This window comes from Pantherophis guttatus, chromosome 6, assembly GCF_059756535.1.
Source record: "Pantherophis guttatus breed Tessera chromosome 6, ASM5975653v1, whole genome shotgun sequence".
Classification (NCBI taxonomy): Eukaryota; Metazoa; Chordata; class Lepidosauria; order Squamata; family Colubridae; genus Pantherophis; species Pantherophis guttatus.
The window spans coordinates 76,000,523-76,025,748 of record NC_142068.1 but is presented as its reverse complement, the minus strand read 5'-3'; the positions used below and the strand labels follow the sequence as shown (position 1 = coordinate 76,025,748).

The following is a 25,226-nucleotide window of genomic DNA, read 5'->3' as shown; positions in this document are numbered from 1 at the left end:
AAACGATCAACTAATGGAACAGCTTGCCTTCAGAAGTTGTGGGAACTTCATCACCGGAAGCTTTCGAGACTGGACAGCCATGGTGTAGGGTCTCCTGCTTGGGTGGGGGGGGGGTTGGACTAGATGACCTACAAGGTCCCTTCCAACTCTTGTTAATCTGTTATCTTCACTGGGATGTACTTTTAAAATGTAGGGTATCATCGGACGCTCCCTCTGAATACCAGAAGAGATGTGAAACTGAACCCTCCCTTTCAACATTTAGGAAGCTTTTAAAAGAATGTTTTATTTGGTGCCCATTTGGAGACTAGTGTCAGAATGGGTGGCGGTATCCGAGTTGGGGTTGAACCTGGCTGCTGGATGATATAAGACATCATGGTTTCGCGATTTTAATATTATCACTGCCGATGACATTTCTTCTTTCTGATATATGGATTTCTTCAGTTGATTTGTGAATTACATTGCTGCTTGTACATTGCTTAGTCTCACACCTGCACCTGCATAAAGCATTAGTAATGAATAAATGAATAAAAAATACAGGCAGCTCTTGACTCGCAACTGTTATTTAGTGACCGTTCTAAGTTACAACAGCCCTGAAAAAAGCGACTTCTGACCATTTTTCACACTTACGACTGTTGTAGCATCCCCACGATCAAAACTAGAGTCCTCGGCAAATGGCATGTATTTATGACAGGATCATGCAGTTGTCATTTGTAACCTTCCCAGCTGACTTCCAATGGGCCAAATCAATGGGGCACACCAGATTCGTTCAGTTACCAAATGATTCACTGAATACCTGCACTGATTCATTTAACAACAGTGGCCAGAAAGGGGGTAAAATGGGGCATAACTCACTCAACAACTGTCTTACTTAGCAACGGAAATGATGGGCTCAATTGCGGTCATAAGTCGAAATCTAACTGCACTATGTAACAGGTACCATCGCCTGTATGTATCCAAGAAAAACTAGGGATGACATGATAGCAGGAATCCAGTGTTTGAGGGGCTGCCACAAAGAGGAGAGGGGTCAACTTATTTTCCAAAGTACCAGAAGACCCCCCCCCAAAATGGATGGAAACTAAGTCAGGAGAGAAGCAACCTGGAATTAAGGAGAAACTTCCTAACAGTGAGGACTATTAACCAGTGGAACGGCTTGCCACCAGAAGTTGTAGGTGGCTTCATCACTGGAGGTTTTTAAGAAAATGATCCAGGGAACCAAAATGACCCCAGGCCTTTGGAGGTTGTGAGTTCATTCCTAGGTAGAGGCAGATGTACGGTCTCCTGCTTGGGCAGGGGGTTGGACTAGATGACCTGTAAGGTCCCTTCCAACTCTTGTTAATCTGTTAAAGTCCCATTGGCAAGTCAGACCAAGGCACGGTAAGAACAAAACTACCACATTTATGCACGCAGCCCCGACACATCCTCCCCAGCTCTCAGGTATGAACAATTAATCAGTGGGACAAGTTGTCTCTGGAAGTTGGGGTGGCTCCATCAACGGAGGCTTTAAAGAAGAGATCGGACAGTCATTTGTCCGGAATGGTCTAGGGAGGGTCTCCTGTTGAGCAGGGGGCTGGACTAGAAGACCTCCAAGGTCCCTTCCACCTCTGTTATTCTGTATTCTGTAAAAGACTATCTGAAATGGTCACTTATCTGAAACAGTCTAGGAGGGTCTCCTGTTGAGCAGGGGGCTGGACTAGAAGACCTCCAAGGTCCCTTCCACCTCTGTTATTCTGTAAAATACTGGACAGCCACCTCTCTGAAACGGTCTAGGCGGGTCTCCTGTTGAGAAGTGGGCTGGACTAGAAGACCTCCAAGGTCCCTTCCACCTGTGTTATTCTATATTCTGTAAAATACTGAACAGCCACCTATCTGAAACAGTCTAGGGAGGGTTTCCTGTTGAGCAGAGGGCTGGACTAGAAGACCTTCAAGGTCCCTTCCACCTCTGTTATTCTGTAAAATATTGGACAGCCACCTCTCTGAAACGGTCTAGGTGGGTCTCCTGTTGAGCAGGGGGCTGGACTAGAAGACCTCCAAGTTCCCTTCCACCTCTGTTATTCTGTAAAATACTGGACAGCCACCTCTCTGAAACGGTCTAGGTGGGTCTCCTGTTGAGCAGGGGGCTGGACTAGAAGACCTCCAAGGTCCCTTCCACCTCTGTTATTCTGTATTCTGTAAAAGACTATCTGAAATGGTCACCTATCTGAAACAGTCTAGGGAGGGTCTCCTGTTGAGCAGTGGGCTGGACTAGAAGACCTCCAAGGTCCCTTCCAGAGCTCTATTCCGATTGAAGTCAATGGGGGTGGGGTGGGGGGACTGACTGACTGACTGACTTCCAGGTCAACAGGCTTGGAGTAAGTTTAGTCGGGGAAAGTCCGAGGTTCTCATCGTTTCGCACCTCCCGTTTCACATCCCACCCCACCCCCTCCGCTCCCCTACCCACCCACCCACCCGCGTTTGTGAGTTTTGCGCGTCTCCCACGGCCCCTCCCTCCCCTCTCCTCTCTCCCTCCCTGCCTCTTTCCCCACGTAACCCCTTTCTGAGGAAACCTCCTCTCTCTCTCTCCTCTCTCTCTCCCTTCCTTCCCACCCGCGGCATTTCCCCGGCTCTCCTGCAACCGCTGCAGCTTGGCGCCCTGGCGAGGGCGGAGGCAAAACAAGGGCGGGCTCGGCCTGAGGATTGACACGCGGGTGGCCCGCGCCCTGAACAGCGGAGGGCCCGCCGATTGGCTGGCTGGCTGGCTGGCGCGCGCGCGAGAGCGGGGATCCTTTTTTTTTTTTTAATTTTTATTTTTTTCCCCCCACCCTCCCTCCACAACCCCACCCCCCCCTTCCTCCTCCTCCTCTTCCAACACCCCCCCCCCCACCCCACCCCTTTCGAGCAATCCCGCAGCGCTGCCTGCCGGAGAGCGGCGACTTCCAGTGGAGAGATGGCGGCCACCGCGGGCAGATCGCTGCTGCTCGTCCTCTCCAGGACTCCCGGCGGCGGAGCTGGCGGAGGCGGCGGAGGACCGGCGTTGACCGCCGCCGGTTGCTTCTTGGGACTGGAGAGGCGCCGGCAGCAACACCAGCAGAGGCACAGGACGGTGAGTGCCCGGGGCGGAGGCCAGAACCCGGGACGGGACAAGCGAGGACGCCCGCCCGCTTGGGGCTTCCGTGTGTGTGTCTGAGGGGGGGGTGGGAAGCAACCGGGGTTGGTTGCCCTTCAGCGAAGGGCTTGGGACGGGCGGTGCGGCGGGGAAGCCCTTGGACGCCGGACTTCCCGGGGCCGCCCGTCGGGTCTTCTCCTTCCCTCCTTCGGGCGGGGAGCCCTGCCCAGTCTTGGCTCAGGGTCCGCCCCGCCAAGCGGAGGGACCGCCCGCCCGGGGCAAGGACGACCCTTTTTCCCCCCCCTTTGCCTGCTCGGTCCCGGCGTGGTGGAGGGAGGAAGGAAGGCAGGCGGCCGTCTGGAAGCCTTGGAGGGGTGTGGGGTGGGAAAGAGGCGACCCGCAGGCTGCGGAATAGGAAGGAAGCGCCGCCGCTGCTGTGGCTGCTTTTTGCTTTGCTGCAGCGCCTTGGATAGCTTCCCCCCCCCCCTTTCTCTCTTCTCTCTGCTGCTTCTGCTGCTGCATCTTTTGGGTTATAAAATTATTAATAATAATAATCTTAGCCGAGGATCCCTGGGTGGGCGCGGCGGAGGGAAAGCTGCGGCTGGTGCTGCTGCTGCTGCTGAGCCGGTCGTTGGAGGCGAAGCGGTCGTCCCTGCGAGGAGCGCAAGGGGGAAGCGCGAACTTCTTCTTCTTCTTCTTCTTCTTCTTCTTCTTCTTCTTCTTCTTCTTCTTCTTCTTCTTCTTCTTCTTCTTCTTCTTCTTCTTCTTCTTCTTCTTCTCCTCCTCCTCCTCCTCCTCCTCCTCCTCCTCCTCCTCCTCCTCCTCTTCCTTCCTTCTTCCTTCTTCCTTCTTCTTCCTCCTCCTCCTCCTCTTCTTCTTCCTTCTTCCTTCCTTCCTTCTTCCTCTTCCTCTTCTTCCTCCTCTTCTTCCTTCTCCTCCTCCTCCTCCTCTTCTTCTTCTCCTCCTCCTCCTCCTCCTTCTTCCTCCTCCTCCTCCTCCTCTTCCTCTTCCTTTTCCTCTTCTTCCTCCTCTTCCTTCTCCTCCTCCTCCTCCTCTCGCCTTCAACCCCAACTTTGGGAAGGAAAAAAAAGGGGGGGGAGAGCGGAGGATCCTTTCCCAAGAAAGAACTCGGATTGGACTCTGGTGGGGTGTTTTTTGGTTTTTTTTAATGGGAAGGGGGGGCGATAGTGTTCAGACGTGCACTTTCCCCGTGTCTAAAGCGAAGATGCGGATCGCTTGGCCGGGAGCAATTTTTGCCTCCTCCCTCCCCCCCACTCGCCAGGTCGTTTGGCTTGTAGCGTCTGAAGGCTCAAAAAACCATGACAGCGCGTCGATGTGTCCAGGATGCACAAGCCACAAGCTGGCCTAATCTCTCCAACTGTGTATTTTAATTTGGATTTTTAATGGAGGATTTTAACTGTCGGGCCAAAATGTTTAATTTATTTTTAAATTGTTTTTAAATTTTGTATTTGATGTTTTTTTTTACTTCTGGCTGTTCACCGCCCTGAGTCCTTCGGAAGAAGGGCGGTATATACATTTAAATATTAAATTAATATTCCAGCCAATATTTCAGCCTGGCTGCTCTGCAAAACCCACCCTGGGGCCAGTTTATATAGGCTGTTGGATCAGAGTGTTGTGTGAACCCAGAACTCGAGTCAATAGAGAAAACCATAATAAAGCGAGGGTGTCCTTCAGATACGATGAATGGGGGGTGGGGGTGGGAGGTTGGAATAAAAGCCCTGATACATTTGCAAGTTGACAGCCATTAGGGATGCGATTCCAGCATCTTGTCACAGGTTGTGTGGTACCTCTTACGGTTTGGCTTGCAATCTAACGGTGTGGTAAAAGATGGGTTTGTATTTAAGTTGGTAAAAATCCACTCATTTAGGTTCTGTGTTTTAAGATGGATGTTAGAGTGCTTATGGCTGCTGCCCTTAATCTTCTTGAGAACATGGTCCATGGTTTCCTGCTATCTCGCCGTGCCTTAAAAGTTGTGAAAGTAAAGAGTACATGTTGTACACATAACAGTGGTTTTTTTTCAGAGAAAAGAACCCTTTGCCAACTCAAACTTTTACTATGTTTTAGCTTATTAATTTTTTATTCTTCCCACTTTAAGTTTTTTTTAGTTTCTCTACTCAAAACAAATATAATCACTTTGTGCCAGAGTAACTTCAGCATACTTTGTGGTAGTGACTTCTGCTTTACTTTTTTTGTGATACTCTTCAAATGAAACACTACTACAGGTAGTCCTTGATTTACAACAGTCTGCGCTCCAAACAGAAGCACAGAAATTACAACAGCGCTGGAAAAAGTGATTTATGACCATTTTTCACACTTACAACCATTGCAGCGTCCCCATAGCCACGTGATCAAAATTGAGATGTTTGGCAACTGACTCATACTTATGACGGTTGCAGTGTCCCCGGGGTCATGAGATCACGTTTTGCGACTTTCTGATAAGCAAATCAATGGGGAAGGCCGCTTCGCTTAACAACTGTGTTACTAACTTAGCAACTGCAGTGATTCACTTAACAGCTGTGGCAAGAAAGGTCATATAATGGGACAAAACTCACTTAACAACTGTCCTGCTTAATAACAGAAATTTTGGGCTCAACTGTGGTTGTTAAATCAAGGCCTACCTGTATGTAGCAGTGAATTTTCAACCAGAGTCATAGTTGTAAATTTGTAACGCTTTGAAGGGGCCAGAGAATATACAGGCCAGGGATTTTCAAACTTTTTCAGGAATCTGATACTTTAAAAAACAAACAAGCAGAACCTTTAATGATAAAAAAAACTGGCAGTAAACTGAAACAGTTATTTAAAGTTATTTCAATTTCACAAAAATCAATGCCCTTATCATTGTTCCAGAAAGCTCTCCACTTATTTCAAATATAAAAAGTAAACTGCAAAATTAATATTTTGATGTAAAAATTTTAAACCTTGAATTTCAAAGTGACATGGTAATTCAATATTTCAATATTCAGTATTTTAACAAAATTAATGTCCACTGAGTGGGTAGAACTGTATTTCATTAGAAAAATGGCTGTGAACATTCTTGGCTGTGTTCACTTTTTTGCCATTACAGAACTCTATTTTTACTTATCATGGACAATAGTTTTGATATATAGAGGCCAAAGGAAAAAAAACTTTTGCCAGAGTTTAGGCCAAAAAAAAAAAAAGTGTTTATAATGCTACAGATGAGTGGTACTCTGTTTCCCCTAAAATAAGACATCCCCTGATAATAAGCCCAATTGGGCTTTTGAGCGGATGTGCTAAAATAAGCCCGCCCTGAAAATATTTAAATGCATGCACAGCCGGTCCCCGCCATTTCCTCTGGTTAGGTTTAGGGAGACAGAGCTGGAAATCAGGTAAGATGGCAAGAGGAGCCCCATCTTGCTTCACGCACCCCAAAATAGTAAGACATCCCCAAAAATAAGGCCAAGAACTTATTTTGGGTTCAAAAAAAATATAAGACAGGGTCTTCTTTTTGGGGAAACACGGTAGTTTTGTCTAATATAATTTATTTTAGCCGAATATTGATAGTCTTCTTTATCTTAGCTGAAACGTTTTAGTCTGAAATTAATATTTTTCAGTCTAAAAAAGTAGGAATGATAACTTCTTATTAAAAAAATAAGTTAAATGAAATATTTATTAACATAGATTTATTGATATGGTAGATCTGGTATTGATATAGTCAGTCATAAGGTCAGTTTTGGACTGGTTGGTTTGTTGAGAAACAAAATAATTTTCATGTGCATAATAACCATGTGAAAACATTCCTTGACTCTTACATAGCAGTGCAAATAAGTTATATATGAGAAACCAGGAATTATTAATGCCGTGCTCATGTCCCATGCTGTCATTGTGACAATCGGGCATATTTTTTCATCCTTAAGAATTAAAAACAAAATATGTTCAATGTTGCATTCGTTTTTTTTGGAAAGTTATGGTAGATTTCACTGAACAGTCAACGTGTGCTTGCAGTAGATGGCACTGCACTATTCTGGTGGATTTCATAAGGTCAGAAATCAGATGGTTTTCACTGTTTTCACTCCTCTGCTATTTAATAAAAAGCACTTTGAATTAAGGCAGACAGTTCAAGAATCACAACTGTAATTTATGTGTAGTATGTAGAACAGCTTCCTCCACTAGATTTGAAAGTGTGGCGTGCTTTTTATGACAGAAGCACGCCTGGTCTTGTAAGCATGTTTTATTATTTATTATAGATAAATAATGTGTATATGTAAGCTTTAAAAACCATGCCACTCGGGACATGCCTGCATGTTCATGGCACATTGTGGAAAAAGCAAAGTTCTGCCTCCTTCACAATGAGTAAATGAACTTAGCAAAGAATTGGGTCTCCCAGGACGGGGAAAATTTTCTGATCTTCCCTGATGTTTACTACGATTGCTGCTATCGTTGTGAGATCTCCCCAGCGTCTTTTTATCATCATCTTCTATCTTGTAAAAAGGTCAGGTAGCGGTGAAAGCATCTTACCTTATTACATGGTTATATTACCATCATAATGATATTCAAGGTTGCCATGGTGGTAATATGATGTTTGTGTCATAATCCTGGCCCCATCACAATGGTTGTGTAGATATCGTTGCTGTTGTTGCCAGCATTTTAAAGGAAGAGCAGGGAAAGAACAGTTGCAGTAGAGAGCTTTGTGCTTGTAGAAAGAACATGCTTTGTTTGTTTAAGAAATCAAATCAAATAAAAAATCTCCTTTGTCCCTGTTGTTTCTGTGTTCAAAACCTCGATACCTGGGGCGGGGAGGGGGAAAGGGGGGGGGAGATTCAGTATGATTGCATGGAAAGTGAGGCCAAAATTGGACTTTAAGAATTATTTGGCCAACCATGAGTTAGTTTGTGAATTAAATTTGGAATTCCTTCCACATTACTGACTTATATATATAGAATGCACTGATCCCACTGTAAATACATATTAGTTCCATCATTCAAGAAACAGCAACCAAAATTTTGCATGAACATTTCTCTGCTATGACTGTGATTTTGGCATAGACTTCTGTGTGGTATTTTGCCCAATTAAAGACATCACTCAAAATTTGTGCAAAAAGAAAAAAAGGAATAATCAGCGTTCCTTTCTGTAAAGTTCTTGTACTTTTTATTCTCCACATGTTTTACAATATTGGTGTATCTTTGATCTTTACAACCATAATGTAGACTTGGTAGTTGTGAAGAATTCTTTTTGCAGGGCTTTTTATGTGTGAGTGAGTGAGTGTGCATGAATGTGCATCTATGATTGATAGCTTTCCCTTTTTTTCCTCCTGCCTAGTTACAAAATTGTGCCAATAGTGAAGCTGTCATGCAAACATGTCCTGCATGTTAATATTTTTCTAATTTTGCAGATGATTATCTAAAATTCCACTTTACTAGACTGTGTTGCCTTTTGTTTGTTCGGCCCGTGAGTTAGTCTCCATTGCAGCCTAGTCTCTGCAGTTTCCTTGGCAAGATATTTTTGAAATGCTTTGATTTTTTTGACTCCTTTTCCCTAAGGCTGAGAGAGAGGGACTGGCCTAAAAGGAGTCAACTAGCCAGGTGCTTTAACCATTAAACCAACTGACTCATATTGCCTCTTACTGTATGAAATGAAGAATTTTGCACGACATTTGTATGGAAGATGTAAGTTGTTGTTGTTTAAGGCTATTAAATACTATTCAAAAGCCACACTATTGCTATGATTTTTTTTAAAAAGTTCAATAAATTGTCACAAAACAAGAAGCACATTTGCTGTTATTTAATGCCTGTGGTAGGTTATCAACCACTTATGGATATTGTGTGGCCCTTATTTTCTTTCCGTTTTGGTCCCCATTTTCTCTTAAGAATGCACTAAAACAAAACATCAAACTGCTAAAGAACAGAGGCATGATTTCCTATGAATTTTTTTTTTTTGAAGGGAAGAAGGGAATTTGAAGTGGTAAACCTTAGATATTTTTAGCAAACCAAGCTCTTCAAATAAAATATTTGTCCTGGGGTGAAAAAAGTGTTGGATCAGCAATCTTGACATTATTAATGGCCCGCAGTCACTAAACAACTGTAATAAAAAGTGCAGCCACTAGCTGCAAAAGAATTGTCCATCTTATTTTAAGATTAGAGCAAATACTATTCTTGGTGTTTTTATTTTTAAATTTGATCACCATATACCGTCCCCCTGAAGATAATTACTTTGTTTTTAAAAGATATTTATTGGAACTTGCTGAACAACCAAAATAATGCATAGTTCAGAGAAAAGGATTTAAAAGTATTTCATATAGAGCTCAGTAAGAAAAGTGGATGGACTCCGTTACAGTGGGGATGATGCATTGTTGGACAACCTGAAAAGCCAACTTATGGGCAGATTGTCATGGAGAAAACCTATGTGGCTTCTAAGAGTCACACTGATGTGATACCACATAATCTGCTTAATACAATCTAATACATAAGATTTTTTTCATAGAAGCTTAAAAATAATATCCAATTTCTACAGGGAAAAAAACCAGAGGTGGTATTCAGCCGGTTCATACCAGTTCGAGCGAACTGGTAGTGGAAATCGCAGGTGGGCCCACTCACCCGCCCACCCCTCCGGCTCTATATTGTACTATTTAGGCACGTTTTCGAGGCCGGGCGCATGTGTGGAAGGCGCATGAGCGAACAAAGTGCATGCTCGGAAAGCTGGGCGCATGTGTGGAAGGCGCACACACGGACGAAGCAAGCATGTGTGCGCGGGGTGAACCAGTGGTAAGAATATTGGAAACCCATCGCTGGAAAAAATACTGAAGATACAGAAGATTTAAAAAAAAAGGCATGCCCATCCTCTATCTAATGTAAAAACCAGCGAAGTATAGTGATCCAGGTGTTATACTGGCACAGGAACACCCAGGTCCAAATCCACCCCTAATCACCAAAGCTCCCTAGGAGATTTTGGCCTACTTTCTCTTTTAGTTCAGTTTACCTCAGAGGTTTATTGTGGTAGAGATAAATGGGAAGAGGATAGAGTGCTGGGTATCCTACCTTGAGTACCTGAATAATAAAACTAATACAAAATCTAATTCATACATAAAGTCTTCTTTGCTACTAACACTGCTGCTAAGCCGTGAGGGCTGTTTGTTACCTTAGCTACATTTGATTATAAAACGAACATTAGGAGTGCTCCATTTTAACATTTGAATGAAGTGTTGCTTTGAATGCTCTCCGATGTGGCAACCTATTTCTAATTATCAGAATTTACTTAGCAACAGCTGTGCTCAGCCCCTGGAATCAAGCAGCCTTGCCTTGCCTTGCCTTCATACATTTACTAAAGTCTATTATCCATTATTCTGAAGACTTCTAAAAGCTGAAACTCCTTTCATGCTATATTAGCTTGAAATGATTTGTCTAATAATATATACTCTCCTGGCATGGCTATTTAAAAAACCTGAAGAACTTTATTACACATGGAAACATAAGCATCCCTGCCTGTTCTTAACAGCAGCATCCAACACATAAACAAGTTAAAAGTTAAATTTTCCTTTTGGAAAATCTCTTTCGGTCTTGTAAGCTGTAATTTATAATAATGCCCTATAATATATCAAAGCTAATTGGTTTTAATACTCTGTAGGAACTGTTGAGTAGGTTTTTTAAAAAATTGACATTTTAGACCCAAAGAAAGAATAGTGAGATTCTGGTAAATTCAGTGTTTTCATGAATTTACTTGTCAGTAAATTTGGTTCTTTTAGGATTGCTAGACTTTAGGCTTTGTGAAGGGGAATTTTTATGAATAAAATCAAGTTTTATTGCAATCATTGGCCAGGTTTTGACTTTTTGGCTAGGATCAAGTGAGTTTGAATGGGTCTGCAAATTGTTGAGCAGCAGGTCATATGAAGGCATGAGAAGTGCTACAAGGGTCCTGAATATGCTGTTTATCAATGCTCTTACAGATGTAGCAACATGCCCTTGTAGTTACAGTTAGACCAGGAATTGGTCTCTCTGAACTGTTGATTATATGACAAATTGGTTTGGAAATAATGCTGTTAGCTTGATGTTGGTTAAAATTATGACAGCCAAGGAGGATGTGTGTGTGTATATACATTCTTTTAAAAAAAGAGGAAGCATGAGAGTATTAGAAAACTCACTGATGCTCATGATATAATTGATCTGGCCAATTGAAGAGAATAAATGTTCTTCATGTTTTTAGTCACAGCACTTCAGATAAGAAGCATGGCATTTAAAAAGCTCAGCAGTTTCATTAAAGTACATGGATCTTAATAGAAACCTTTACAGAATTAAACAAGAGGTTTTAGCAAGTCATTGATAGCAATTAAGCCACCACAATATCTTTACTCTATTCTGGAATAAATTATGGATTTGCAAAGCATTGTGTTCTGAGCTTGGAATGGCTACGCTAAATACTCTTTTTTTTTTAATATATTTTTTTTATTTTTTAAAACATAAACATAAAATACATCTTTTCAAAATGAAGCATTGATCATAAATTGATACAAATCACTAACAAATCTTAATTTACAATTAACACAACTTAATATTTTACTCAATTATTTTCCTAAATTCTATCTATTTAACAATGCCATTATCCCAAAAACCCGTTACTTAAATCTTTAAATCCTAACCAAATATCATTTCATTCTATGCTAAATACTCTTAACGTTGGACTATGCTAAATACTCTTAACGTTGGACTAATATACACATTCAGGAGAGATTTGCTGGGATCCTGGCTTAGTGTTGCTGTAACTTCTTCAACAAACCATAGTGTAAACTCTGTCCTTCTGAGACTAGTCTTTACAAAATACATAGAATCAATCTGGGTTTTAACAGTGACTGATAAGGAAGTCAGATGCTTCCTATATAGTTCTTGTTAAGATGGACTGCAGCTTTTCTAAATCTGAAAACTTGTTAAAGGTACTTTTTAGGCAGAACACATTATAATGATCAAACATGATGTCACAAGCATTGTATTACTGAGGCCAGATCTGCATTCTTCAAGAATAAATATTCTGGACTTGATTCATTTTAGGCTTAGCTGAGCAAAGGAATTTCTGGCCTCGCTAATAGGTGGGGCTCAAACTTCATATTAAGTCATCACTTGTTTAACTATGGTTTATTCAATGAAACAAAGAGTATTATACCAGTGATGACTAAACCAGATGTTTAGTCATGGGGTTTTTCAACTACTGCTACTTGATTAGCCTTTTTTGCATATAGTCTTTAGATGTAATTATTGAATTGTTTCAGCTGTGAATTGTTTCAGTTTATTTGCATTTATGCAAAGCTTTCATATTCCTGTCTTCTCAGGAACCGGGATGCCAAGGGTGTCATTTAAAGTGAGAAACAAGTATTGAATTTATGTTAAAAGAAGTTGGAGGAAGTGAACAAAAATATTCTTGAAATTTTAATCCTTAGTTTACTTTACTCTACTCTATTTATATGCCCTCCCTATCTCACTCTGCAAAGCGATTCACGGTGGTGTCAGAAATACAAAAATATGCAGTCATAAATACAAAAATATTAAAAAATGTTGAAAACATTAGGAGCGGAGGTGAGAAAAGGCAAGATTGGTACAATGGTGGCATCTTCTCTGTTAGTTCAACAGCCACTTCCAACATAGAAATCTCTGTCAGGACCCCAAGCCATTAGCAGAGCCAGGTTTTTATGCTCTTCTGGAATGCCAAAAGTGGGGGAGGGCAGACTTTACACAGGAAGTAAGATAATCCAAAGAGCAAGAGCAAAGCAGAAAAGGCTGTCCTTCTAGATCAGGGGTGTCAAACTTGATTTCATTGAGGGCCACATCAGGGTTGTGTTTGACCTCAGAGGGCCGGGGTAGGTGTGGCCAGGGAGGGCGTGGCCAGCTTGACGTCACTCCTGTCGGGGGCACCTGTGGTGGCCCAAGCGCTCTGCCAGCAAAAACAGGCTCCCGAGCTCCACTTTTGGCTGCCACTGCCTCCTGCAACCCACTGCCAGTGAAAACGGAAACATTTTCACTGGCAGAGGGTTGCAGGAGGCTGTGGCAGCCGAAAACGGAGCTCGGGAGCCTGTTTTTGCTGGCAGAAGTACCACGGGCCGGTCCTTCGCTGTTTCCAGGGCAGTTCTGCAGGCCAGATCTAAGCACCCCATGGGCCAGATCCAGCCCCCGGGCCTTGAGTTTGACACCCCTGTTCTAGACCCTCCAGCCAAAACTCTTTGACCAATGGGGGCTGTAGAATGCCCCTTTTGCCAGATTGAGTGGAGCTGATACCATTGGACCGAGATGCTTCATAACCCTTATAATCATCAGTTACGCAAACCGAGATTCACAATATTTTTACTACCAGCACCTCATGCCTGCCATTGCTGTGACTCCTTGTGGATAGTTTTATGATGATGATCACGTAGATCAGATATGGTACATTTTCTATACCTACTTGGGTATTGAACATTTTTCATGCTATCTGCTGGTCACCTATAGAAACAGAAATTTAGATAGAAACCTTCGTTCTTTTACTAGCAAAGCTGCATATCAAACTAGAGAATTAGAAGGGGGGGAAGCATTAAGTATATTAAGATAAGAGATGAGAATGAAATCCAGGTAGTGCACTACTAGCAATCTCGGATAATATACCTGTTGCTGTATTTTGCACTTAAAAATGGGGAGATTTAAGAAGATCAATTGAAAATCAGAAAGTGAGAGTTGACGAAGATTTGTTGCAATTTTCTCATAATGGTTGTTGTGGAAGAAAATAGGAAGAAGTTACATTATGTTTGTTTGCTGCCTTATCTATAAAAACAATACAAGCAGGATATAAATAAATAACCATAATTGTAAATGAATCCTGCAACCCTATCCACACATTCTTTTCAAAATGGTATTTTCTGTAAAACCCAACCCCTGATATTAGATAAGGGTTATGGTTATAATAGTTATAATTATAAGGGTTATTTATAATATTATATTTATAAGTCCCAGCTTCTGCCAACCTAGCAGTTCAAAAGCATGTAAAAAATGCAAATAGAAAAATAGGGACCACTTTGGTGGGAAGGCAACAGCATTCTGTGTGCCTTTGGCGTTTAGTCATGCCGGCCACATGACCACTGAGACGTCTTCAGATAGCGCTGGCTCTTTGGCTTTGAAATGGAGATGAGCACCACCCCATAGAGTCAGGAACGACTAGCACATATGTGTGAGGGGAACCTTTATCTTTATTATAACCATTATATACAAACCAGATAAAAGAAATAGACGTTGTACTTCGGAGTAAAAGCATGTAGACAGAGTAGAGAAAATAAATAGATAAGACTTTATTACGATCATAAACCAAGAGAAATAAAAGACCACCATGGTGAAACATTGCATAACCATTAGGAATTACAGCTGCTCGCAGGCCAGTATTTACACACAGGAGAAAAAGAATTGGCAACATTGAGACACAGATTTTACCTTTGTTATCTAACAGGTAATACGAGTGGAATAAATCAGAATGCCCTGGGAATTTAGAAAGAAGAGGAAAGATCAACTGCAAATGAGTCTCCCTGTAGAACTGGCTACATAACAAAACACGAGCTACAGTTTTTTTACTGTACCTGCCTCACAAAGGCACCATTGTTTAGCAAAGGAGATTTTCCAGCCTGCTGTAGGTAGGGGGGAAAAGACAAGAGTTTTAAGGACAATGTCTGTTCGTCAACCTGCAACGTAATCTTAGGGATGGATGAATGCCTTGGCACTTCCTGTTTATACTTAGCATGACTTGCTTAAAGCATAGATTTTGCTGAATAGAACTTAGTTGCTGGGCTCAAACATGGGAAGTAATAGAAGCATTGTTTCCAAGATACAGTTATTGTGGTAATTATTATTTATTAAATTGAACATAAGCTTTCACTCTAGTGGACTCTGGGCAAAACACAATACAGAGGTAGTTCTCAACTTACAACAGTTCATTTAGTGACCATTTGAAGTTACAACGGCACTGAAAAAAGTGACTTATGACCATTTTTCACACTTATGACCATTGCAGCAGCCCCGTGATCATGTGACCAAATTAAGACATTTGGCAACTGACTCATATTTATGACAGTTGCGGTCAGGGTGGATAAAAATCAATGATTTTTTTAAAAAAATCGGATTTTTTTTATTTAAATCGGATTTTTTTGATTTTTATTGAATTTATTTTAATAAAAAAATTTTGGGGTAAAAATCTATCGTAAGATAGTTTTCTATTTAAGATACATAAATAATTTAGTTTATTCAGCATGAAATGGAGCTTAGTTATGTAGCATGAGGCTGTATATTCTGCAACACTGGGACTATCGGTGAGTCAACAGCGGGTCAGAGGAGTAGCAGAGATGACAGTTGCCCTTTAAAAATTATGATTTAAATCGAGTTGATTTAAATCAAGCCTTTTTACTAGTGATTTAAATCATGATTTAAATCGACTCGATTTAAATCATGATTTAAATCGACTCAATTTAAATCAAATCCACCCTGGTTGTGGTGTCCCACGGTCATATTATCAACTTTTGATACTTTCTTACGAGCAAAATCAATGGGGAAGCCAGATTCACTTAACAACCGCGTTACTAACTTAGCAACTGCAGTGATTCGCTTAACAATTGTGGCAAGAAAGCTAGTAAAATGGGGCAAAGCTCACATAACAACTGGCTCGTTTAGCAACAGAAATTTTGGGCTCGGTTGTGGTCATAAGTTGAGGACTACCTGTACAAGGTTAAAATAATTAAAATATGTGAACAAGATGAAATAATTATTGGATTCGCGCTGTACATGAGGTAGGCTGTATAATAGTAGTTTGGAATACAGGTAGTAAACAGTTTATTTAGTGACCATTCAAGTTACAACATCACTAAAAAAAAGTGACTGCTGACAGTTTTTCACACTTATGACCATTGCAGCATCCTCATAGTCAGTGATCAAAATTTTGATGCTGGCAACTGACTCATATTTATGACGGTAGCAGTGTCCCAAGTTCATGTGATCATCCTTTGTGACCTTCTGATAAGCAAAGTCAATGGGGAAGCCAGATTCACTTAACTGTGTAGTAATTTAACAACTGCAGTGATTCACTGAACAACTCTGGCAAGGAAAGATGTAAAATGGGGCAAAATTCACTTAACTGTCACACTTAACAACATAAATGTTGGGCTCAATTGTGGTTGTAAGTCGAAGAGTACCTGTAGTTATAAATCTAGCCAGGATTCTCTTCTTTTGATCTTCTGCTATATGCCGGTTTAAAGTAAAGAGTCTGGGATAACAAGCAGGATCTGCAATGCTGATGTTTGCTAAATTAAGAGTTCTCCAGTTCAGATGTCATGCAAATTAAAATCTTAACCCAAAAAAACCCAACATACGATCAAGAGGGAAGGTAAGATGTCATAAACTATGGGCACGATGCAGAATTAATTGGATTCCAGTCTCTTTTAATCAGTAGGAGTGACATGCATCTTGAACAACTTGATTTGCATCTAGATCCAAATCAACAAATTTTCACTCCTTTTCATTTATGTGTAGACAAAAATATTCCCTTTGAACTAGGAATTAAAATGCACACTGTGTGAACGTAATACACATTTAAACTGCTGGGTACAATTACTTTGGCATTAAAAAAAACCCTTTTGAAATGAGCATTAAGTATGAAATGCTCAATTTTATGATCCTCATAAAAGTTACAATTGGAGTTTTTTTTATTTACTTCTATATCCCAGTTATAGTATCTCCTGGATGTGTTTATAACTATTCTATTTGGGGGTGTTACAGAACACTGTCAAACCAATTCATTTACACACACACACACACACACATACACACAAAAGAAAACAACCCCAACTTTTTAAAAAAATTAACACGATTCATACAAATTGGAAAATATAGCAACTGAAAAAAGAACTCCAGAATAAACTTTTTTAAAAAAAACCAGCAAGGGTGTTTTTTTGCTGGAAAATCATCGTTGCACTGAATGATTAACTAGCAGGTAGAAAAACTGCAATGCTGATTGGCAATCTCTCCCAGCTAGCATTATGCATCATTTAAAAATGCTCAAGCTGTAGGAGGAATTATCCCTTCAGGAGCTAGAGCTAAAATGATATTGAAATGAAACGTAAACTGTAGTATATGGTAGCCTCTAATTGTTTTCAAGTCATCCTTATTTTAGAGATGAGTGAATGCTGTTGTCGGACTTGCCACAACTTAAACCTCTAAATAGAAATGAACCTTGGCACCATTTGTTGAAAAATGTATAGTTTATTAGAAGTCAAGTGTATTGCAGTATTGCAAAGACAGAACTGAGAGTTGCATGCCAAAATCCCTAAGTTAGTTAGTTAGTTTGTCTGTCTGTCTGTCATATTTCTATGCCGCCCACTCTTCGAGGACTCTGGGCGGCTTACACCAAAGACAGTATACTAAATAGCGTATTGCCCCCAACAATCTGGGTCCTCATTTTACCCACCTCGGAAGGATGGAAGGCTGAGTCAACCATGAGCCGGTGAGATTTGATCTGCTGAACTAGCAGTCAGCTGAAGTAGCTGCAGGACTGCACTCTAACCACTGCGCCACCTCAGCTCTTTCCCTCCGTTAAGGGAGGGAAAAGTTCTACTTTTCCCTCCCTTAACTGTCTCTCACTGCCCACCCCAGTGTAACCAATCAGGTTCAGGCAAGATGTTTTCCTAATGGTCAGTCCAAGCGCATTTTGGTATGCGACTCCCTCCTTTTTCCAGCTTGAGTAACCTTGAGGCAACTTCTTGAGGAGAGAGAGCACTTACTTTCATTTCCCCAAGCCTTCCCTCCTTCATTCCGCCTCCCCACGGATCATGGCAGGCTATCACCCATAGCAGCAAAGCCCAAAACAACATAAGGGGGAAGCTGACAGCTGTTCTACTGATTGAGGATACCAATGCAGTGAACTGGGTGTTGAATTTGATGACTTTATAAGAGAAGGGTTTTACAGTGACTTAATTATTTTGATTTAGGGATGCGGTGGCTCAGTGGCTAAGACGCTGAGCTTGTCAATCGAAAGGTCGGCGGTTCAAATCCCTAGTGCTGTGTAACGGGGTGAGCTCCTGTTACTTGTCCCAGCTTCTGCCAACCTAGCAGTTCGAAAGCACATAAAAAATGCAAGTAGAAAAATAGGGACCACCTTTGATGGGAAGGTAACAGCGTTCCGTGCGTCTTTGGCGTTTAGTCATGCCAGCTACATGACCACGGAGACGTCTTCGGACAGCGCTGGCTTTTCGGCTTTGAAACGGAGACCACCCCCTAGAGTCGGGAACGACTAGCACATATGTGCGAGGGGAACCTTTACCTTTAATTATTTTGACCAGATATAGTTAAAACACAAGACAACCCCTCCCCCCCAAAACCTTTAAAAAAATACTTCATTGAACAATAACACCTGGGATCCATATTTATAAAGCCACTTTAGAAACGTTTAGAAAGTTTCTGGAAATAAAGGTCAGCCTTTAATTTGGCAACTCCTATTTCTTAATTTTATTGGTTAAATTTATATGCCTCATGAGCTCTGTGCTTATTGAAAATAACTGGATATCATTTATCATCAAATAGACAGTTCATCTGTCCAATGAATTCTAGAAACAAAGACATTAACAAGAATTGCATAAACCAATCTAGATAAGACATGATTAATTGAAGCGTAATACAACCGAAATTCATAAGGGCCCAAACCAATAATTCTCTACAGCCTCAAGCGCTTGACTAAGGCTTCCTTCATAGGAAGAACTGCACTTCTGTGTGATGCTACATGGCCATGCACGGAACATTTTAGGAAAGTACAAATAGTGATAAAATCTATAAGGAAACAACTTGTATATCCTTTTTGGACTTTTCAGGGTTTTTTTTTTTTTGCCCCTTCTGTTCAGTCATATCTGATTTTCAGAGACTGCCTGGATAAGTCCCGTAGTTTTCCTGGCAAGATTTTGCCAAATGTTTTGCCATTGCTTCCTTCCTGGGGCTAAGAGAAAGTGATTGGTCCAAGGCAGTGGTGGGTTCCTCCCAGTTCGGCCTGGTTCTCCCGAGCCGGTAGCAGTGACGATATGACATCACCGAACTGGTTCTGCCCCCCCTGCCCCCCACCCCCGCGTTATTCTTACCTTTTATTTGGCCCCACCCCCAATCTATTGCTGCCTCCTGAATCCCAGCTGATGGCTAGAGGGAAAATAACTGTTTAAACTCTTGCCGCGGGGCTTCAAAGGGCCGCCCTATAGCTGATCAGTATTAAAAGAAAACAAATGAGTAGACCGGTGCCTGCAAAAATAAATGGGTAGACCAGTGCCTGCAAAAATACATGAGTAGATCAGTGCCTGCAAAAATACATGAGTAGATCAGTGCCTGCAAAAATACATGAGTAGACCAGTGCCTGCAAAAAATAAATGGGTAGATCGGTACAGCTCTGCAAGCAGTTAAAAGCCTGGTAGACCAGTACCTCTGCTAAATCCTAAATAATTGTCACATGACCATCAAGCCACACCCATAAAATAAGCCACGCCCACAGAACCGGTAGTAAAAAAATTTAGAACCCACCCCTGGTCCAAGGTCACCCAGCTGGTTTTGTGCTGAAGGTGGGAATAGAATTTATAGTCTCCCTGATTCTAGCCTGATACTTCAGCCACTACACTAAAGTATCTCTCAATAGCATTTGGTCTAGTGCAGGGGTCGGCAACTTTAAACACTCAAAGAGCCATTTGGACCTGTTTCCCACAGAAAACACCGGAAGCCACAAAGGTCCTAACCAGAAGCCCCCCATTCAATTCTGGAGTTGACCGGAAGTCCAGTTCCCCCACCATAGAGTCTCCTCCTAGTGTGGCATCCTTTTTCCTCTACCTGTCCTAACTGAAAGCCCTATCAATAGTGGAGCCGACTGGAAAACCCACCCCTTGCCATAGAGTCTTCTCCTGGTGTGCCGTGCTTCCCACCCCCCAAACTGGAAGGTCCTCTCAAAATTGTGGCGCTGACCAGCAACAGGGAGCCGCAACAGAGGGATGAAAGAGCCACATGTGGCTCCAGAGCTGCGGGTTGCTGACTCCTGGTCTAATGGTTAAGGCTTCAGGCTAGAAAGCTGGAGACTGTGAGTTCAAGTCCTGCCTTAGACATGAAAGCCAGATGGGCGACCTTGGGCCAGTTACTTTGTCTCAGCCCAGTCCATCTCATAGGGTTGTTGTTGTAAGGAAAGTAGGAGGAGAAAAGTGTGATTTGCCACCTTGAGTTATTTGTAAAAATAAAAAAAAAGATGGGATATAAATAAATGAAATTTAGTAAAATTTCAATAAATTTTCAGTAACATTCATCAAAAGTAACGGTATGAGGTATACATGAATACAACCAACAAGATGGAAATAGAACTTGGCAGTCGATTGATATTTTAGAACTGTAAACTTAAAATACTTCAAAAGTTATTAGAATTGGTACCTAAATCCATATCTTTTCATGTCAGTATTACTACTGATACTACATTACAGTCTCTAAAGCCTCTCATTTCTTTAATATCCTTTCCTTAGGTGAAAAATAAAAAATGAGATTCAGCTATCAGATGATGAGACTAAGAAAGCAGCTACAAACCTCATCCATATTGTTAATGTTGAGCTTCATTTGAAGGAAGCTTTGTTTTGTTTTGAAATAGAAATTGCAAGGTTTTATAGAAGTGGCCGGGTTTAATTTTTCTTGGTAGCACGGTATTTCGAGCAAAACCACTGCAGGTTGCAGACTTTTTCAAAAAAGGGAACTTTGAAATTTGGTCATCTATAATTTGGAATTGAGACATATGGAGTAACAGCTCTTCTAATGCAAAGTTGGTGTTTTATTACTAATATAAAACTTAATCTGGTTTTTTTAAAAAAAAAATATTTACACAATTAGGTTCATTTAAATGTATTCACATAAAATGTACATTTTTACCTTTTGACTTCTCCTAAACTTTTAATTTAACCAGAGAATTCATACTTTCAGGATGAATTTTGACATTGCCCATGTGATATGTTATAAGGAATCTCGGATGCATTGTGTGAAAAAATAATTTTTCCAAGAAAATGTCTTATGAGGATATGTAAATAAAACATGTACCTAAAATTCTTTAAGAAAAAAAAAGTTTTTTTTTGTTGAGGGAATTGAAGAACTAAAGATTTGCTCAGATCTTGAGCAATACGTTTGAATAATTCAAAATGGTATTTTAAAATAGAAATTGGCTTCATAAATCAATTAGTGGCTGCAAGCAGCACTCTGGTTTTCTTTTTCCTAACATCTTCATGAAAAACATTATGGCTGTTGAGTGCTTTCAGTACAACTTACAGTTATAATGCCAGGTTGATTCCCAGTGCCTCCGAATGTGGGAATACAAATAGTCAAAACAGAGTTGATTAAAGTGATATTACATTGTACCTAGCCTGCGCCATCTTTGCTAATTGCCATTTGTTCTGTTTCAGTGAAAGATTACAGCATTGACCTTCGTAGTCTAAATAATCTTAACAGAGATAATCAGAAATTGAATATTTCTATAACATTTGCAAACAATAATGATATTCTGTGATACTCTGCCCTGATCAAAGGGTAATCGGTCTTATACGTAAGAGTAAGGTGTGAGACTTTACTGGTGAAGCTGTGTTCTAGAGACAAGGTGAGAATGCTGCTTTTGTAACTTTTGTCTCTGACCTAGGAGAGTTCCCTGCTTGTGTTTTTGGATTCCATCCCTGGGTTGGCAGTAAAGTTTCCAAAGCTGATTGTTCTTAGAGATATCAGCTTGCCTTTTTTGGGAGAAGAGTTAGAAGTGGTTCAGTAATTCATGGCACCCACCCACCCACCCATTTATTTATTTATTTATTTATTTATTTATTTATTTATTTATTTATTTATTAAATTTTTATACCACCCCCTCTCCCGAAGGACTCGGGGCGGTGAACAGCCAAAATTAAAAACACATAATACAAATATTAAAATACATTAAAACGAAATTAAATTATCTTTGGCTTCTCCAATTTAAAACCCCTTGCCCATAAAATTCCCCAATTAAAAGATTTTTAACCCAGCCCGGCTTGCTGAAATAAAAAAGTCTTCAGGGCCCGGCGGAAGGTCCGGAGGTCCGGGATTAGTTGTATCCCTGGGGGTAGCTCATTCCAGAGGGCGGGTGCCCCCCCAGAGAAGGCTCTTCCCCGGGGGGGGTCGCCATGATAGCCATGGACCTGTTTCAGGTCATACTGGGCCCAAAAAGAATTAGATGTGGATTTTATGATGTGATTGAAGGGTTGGGGTTGTTAATATCTCTCCCTTGTTATAGTCAATAACCTCTGATTACTGTAGAGCGGTGAGATGCCATTAACCTCCATGGAGAGGATAGACATATTTAATCAGTATCTCCAGGTATCTAATTGAATGGCTTTGTTTTCAGAAGCTTTTGGGAGAGTTACCTGCTGGGCAATTCTATTGAAGCCTTAGCTACCTGGGAAGTAGGGTAGCATCAGATTAAACTCCTCCTGAATGGTCTATCATGGCTTGCTAACCAGAGGAGACTTCTGGGAGTTCTGGGAACTTCAAGGAATGACGTGAATCAAGAGATATCTCGACTGCCACTGACATTAATCAAGGAGTGATTCTGACGGCCCACAAGTAAGAGCCCATCCTATTCATAGTAAATATCCCTGGGGTAGAGGATTTGATTTTATTGTTTTGCATCTCAACTTACAGTCATTCAATTAGTGACCATTCAAAGTTGTAACAGCATGAAAAAAGTGACTAGCAGCTGGTCATAAGATTGGGCATGAATTACTTAATCATCATCTTGATTAACCACAGACATTTTGGTCCCAGTTGTTGTAAGTTTAGGACAACATGTATATCTCCCAAATTCATGTTTTCATTCGTATTACATAGGATTTGATCTGTATTATTTTTGATCCCAATTACTATGTGTCTTGGGAATTGTACACCACTCAAAGATGCCTGATTGAATTGATTATAAAGCCAATAAATAAATAATCTGTCATACTTAGTAAAATATACTCAGAATGGTATTAAAAACAAACCCTTGTTTTCAATCCTGATTTATGCAGTATTTAATGCAAACATTGCACACAACTAAATATGCTTTAAGGATGAATTTTTAAATGCTATAGCTTACTGAAGTTGCTGCTTTGTTCTACAGACAACTACACAAAAATCTCTGGCTTTATATGTACTTTTTTTATTTTATAATCTGATTTAAGATAAATGACATGCTGTTCATTCAAGCATTTTAGAAATTTTCTCAGGAGAGCAAAGAGTAATTTCTCACTATGATAAATGTGTCAGAAGTGGGTTTCAGCAGGTTCTGACCAGTTCTGGAGAACCGGTAGCGGAAATTTTGAGTAGTTCGGAGAACCAGTAGTAAAAATTCTGACTGGCCCCGCCCCATCTATTCTCTGCCTCCCAAGTCCTAGCTGATCAGGAAGAAATGGGGATTTTGCAGTATCCTTCCCCTGGAGCGGGGTGAGAATGGAGATTTTACAGTATCCTTCCCCTGCCATGCCCACCAAGCCACGCCCACCAAGCCACGATACACTCACCAAACCACGCCCACAGAACCAGTAGTAAAAAATTTTGAAACCCACCACTAGTTTGTGTGTGTGCGCACATACACGTGCCCATGCGTTTTGGAAAGATGTGATATATATTGGAAAGCTTTGACATATCCCATAACACAAGGATGCTTAGTTGCAGGGTAGACAATTTTAGCTGAAAAAGTACTCCTTTTGTGTAAGAATCAACCGAGTTGTAAAACAATTTGCTTTTTTAAAACTCTGACTCCGACTTTTTGCTCTATGCTAGATCATGCTGTCTATCAGTATTGATTGGATATTGTCTGATCATGGCCTCTGCTTTTGAGATCAAAGAGAAGCAGAGGCATGTGTTAATGGAGTTCACTGTCCCTTTTAAAGCTTATTGCCATTATGCATTCATCTAATAATATCAAGGCAACCAAGCTGACAGGATGAAGTCTTAGTTCAAGCCAGTAATAGTTATAGGACATGGATTCTCAAGGCTGTAGGTTGCTGTCAGAACTGCCACCTCACACTCACCTCCTGCCTTTTCTTCCGTGCCAATCAGCCATAAACTAGGGGGAGGGGAGGGGGGGAGGGAGATGAGTGAGAGGAGGAAGGAACACTGCCTCCCTCCTTTCACTCGCTGTTCACTTTAGCAGCCGGAGACACGAATTCAACTAATAAAGGAGAATATTTGTAGCTCAGGGTTGATGTCAGGGGCCCTTGGTGTTCTCTGAGCTTGCTTGTTTTCTTGCAGACGTTCATTACCCAAACCAGGTAACATCATCAGTGCTAGTGATGATATTACCTAGTTTGGGGTAATGAAATGTCCGCAAAAAAAACCAAGCAAGCTCAGGGAGCACCAAGGAACCTCACACAAATTCAAGGCCTGTGAAGAAATATAGCTGCATACCAAGAATGACCGTTCCAACATCTGGTTTGAATATTCCCTTGACTTGAAATATGTTGAAGTATAAAATATATGAAATTTAGATTATGTAAAAAGAAAATATATCAATGGATATAATGAATTATTTTTTATTGAGATGTTGGATGGTACTCTTTGAGAATTGATGGTTATAATAATTGTTTCAATACCTATAACAATTGTAGTAATTTGAATATTTTTAATAATTCATTCATTTAAGCAAAGGAAAAGAAAATTGAAATGATGTAGGATTATGATTTACTAAAAAAGACTCATTTAAATTGGTCTTTATATAAATGGTATTGTTAAATAGACAGAATTTAGGGAAATAATTGTGTATTGTATTATGTTGTGTTATTTGAATTAAGAACTTTGTTTAAATGTTAAAATGGTATATTTTCAAGATTAGAGATAAGACTTAAATTTGAAGTAATAATTAAATAAAGACTTCATGAATATTATTAGGAAGTAATAATAAAATGTAAGGAAGCTCTAGAAATGGAAATAAGATTTAGAAATATAAATATGTTTGAATTGTATTTTTAATAGTGAGTATTTGGGGTAAGAATTGTGAAATGTATTATGAGGTATTAATTGAATTAAGATTTAAGGTGGATTAATAGAAAGGTAATTGCTTTGATTAAGTTAATATGAGTTAGCTTTCTATAAGATGGTAATAGTTGAGATATGTGATAAGTGTTATGGCAAAAATAGAATAT

At 40.6% G+C, this 25,226-nt stretch overlaps 1 protein-coding gene across 1 annotated transcript in view; it reads left to right on the top strand.

The window, feature by feature from the left end:
* The first annotated feature begins 2,511 nt into the window (after positions 1-2,511).
* The window catches only part of MCU (mitochondrial calcium uniporter), a 136,885-nt gene continuing 114,170 nt past the window's right edge, over positions 2,512-25,226 (top strand). The window contains exon 1 of the mRNA XM_034425983.3: positions 2,512-3,079. Coding sequence (XP_034281874.2) covers positions 2,924-3,079 — 156 coding nt within the window. The 5' untranslated portion in view covers positions 2,512-2,923. The remainder of the gene's footprint in view (positions 3,080-25,226) is intronic.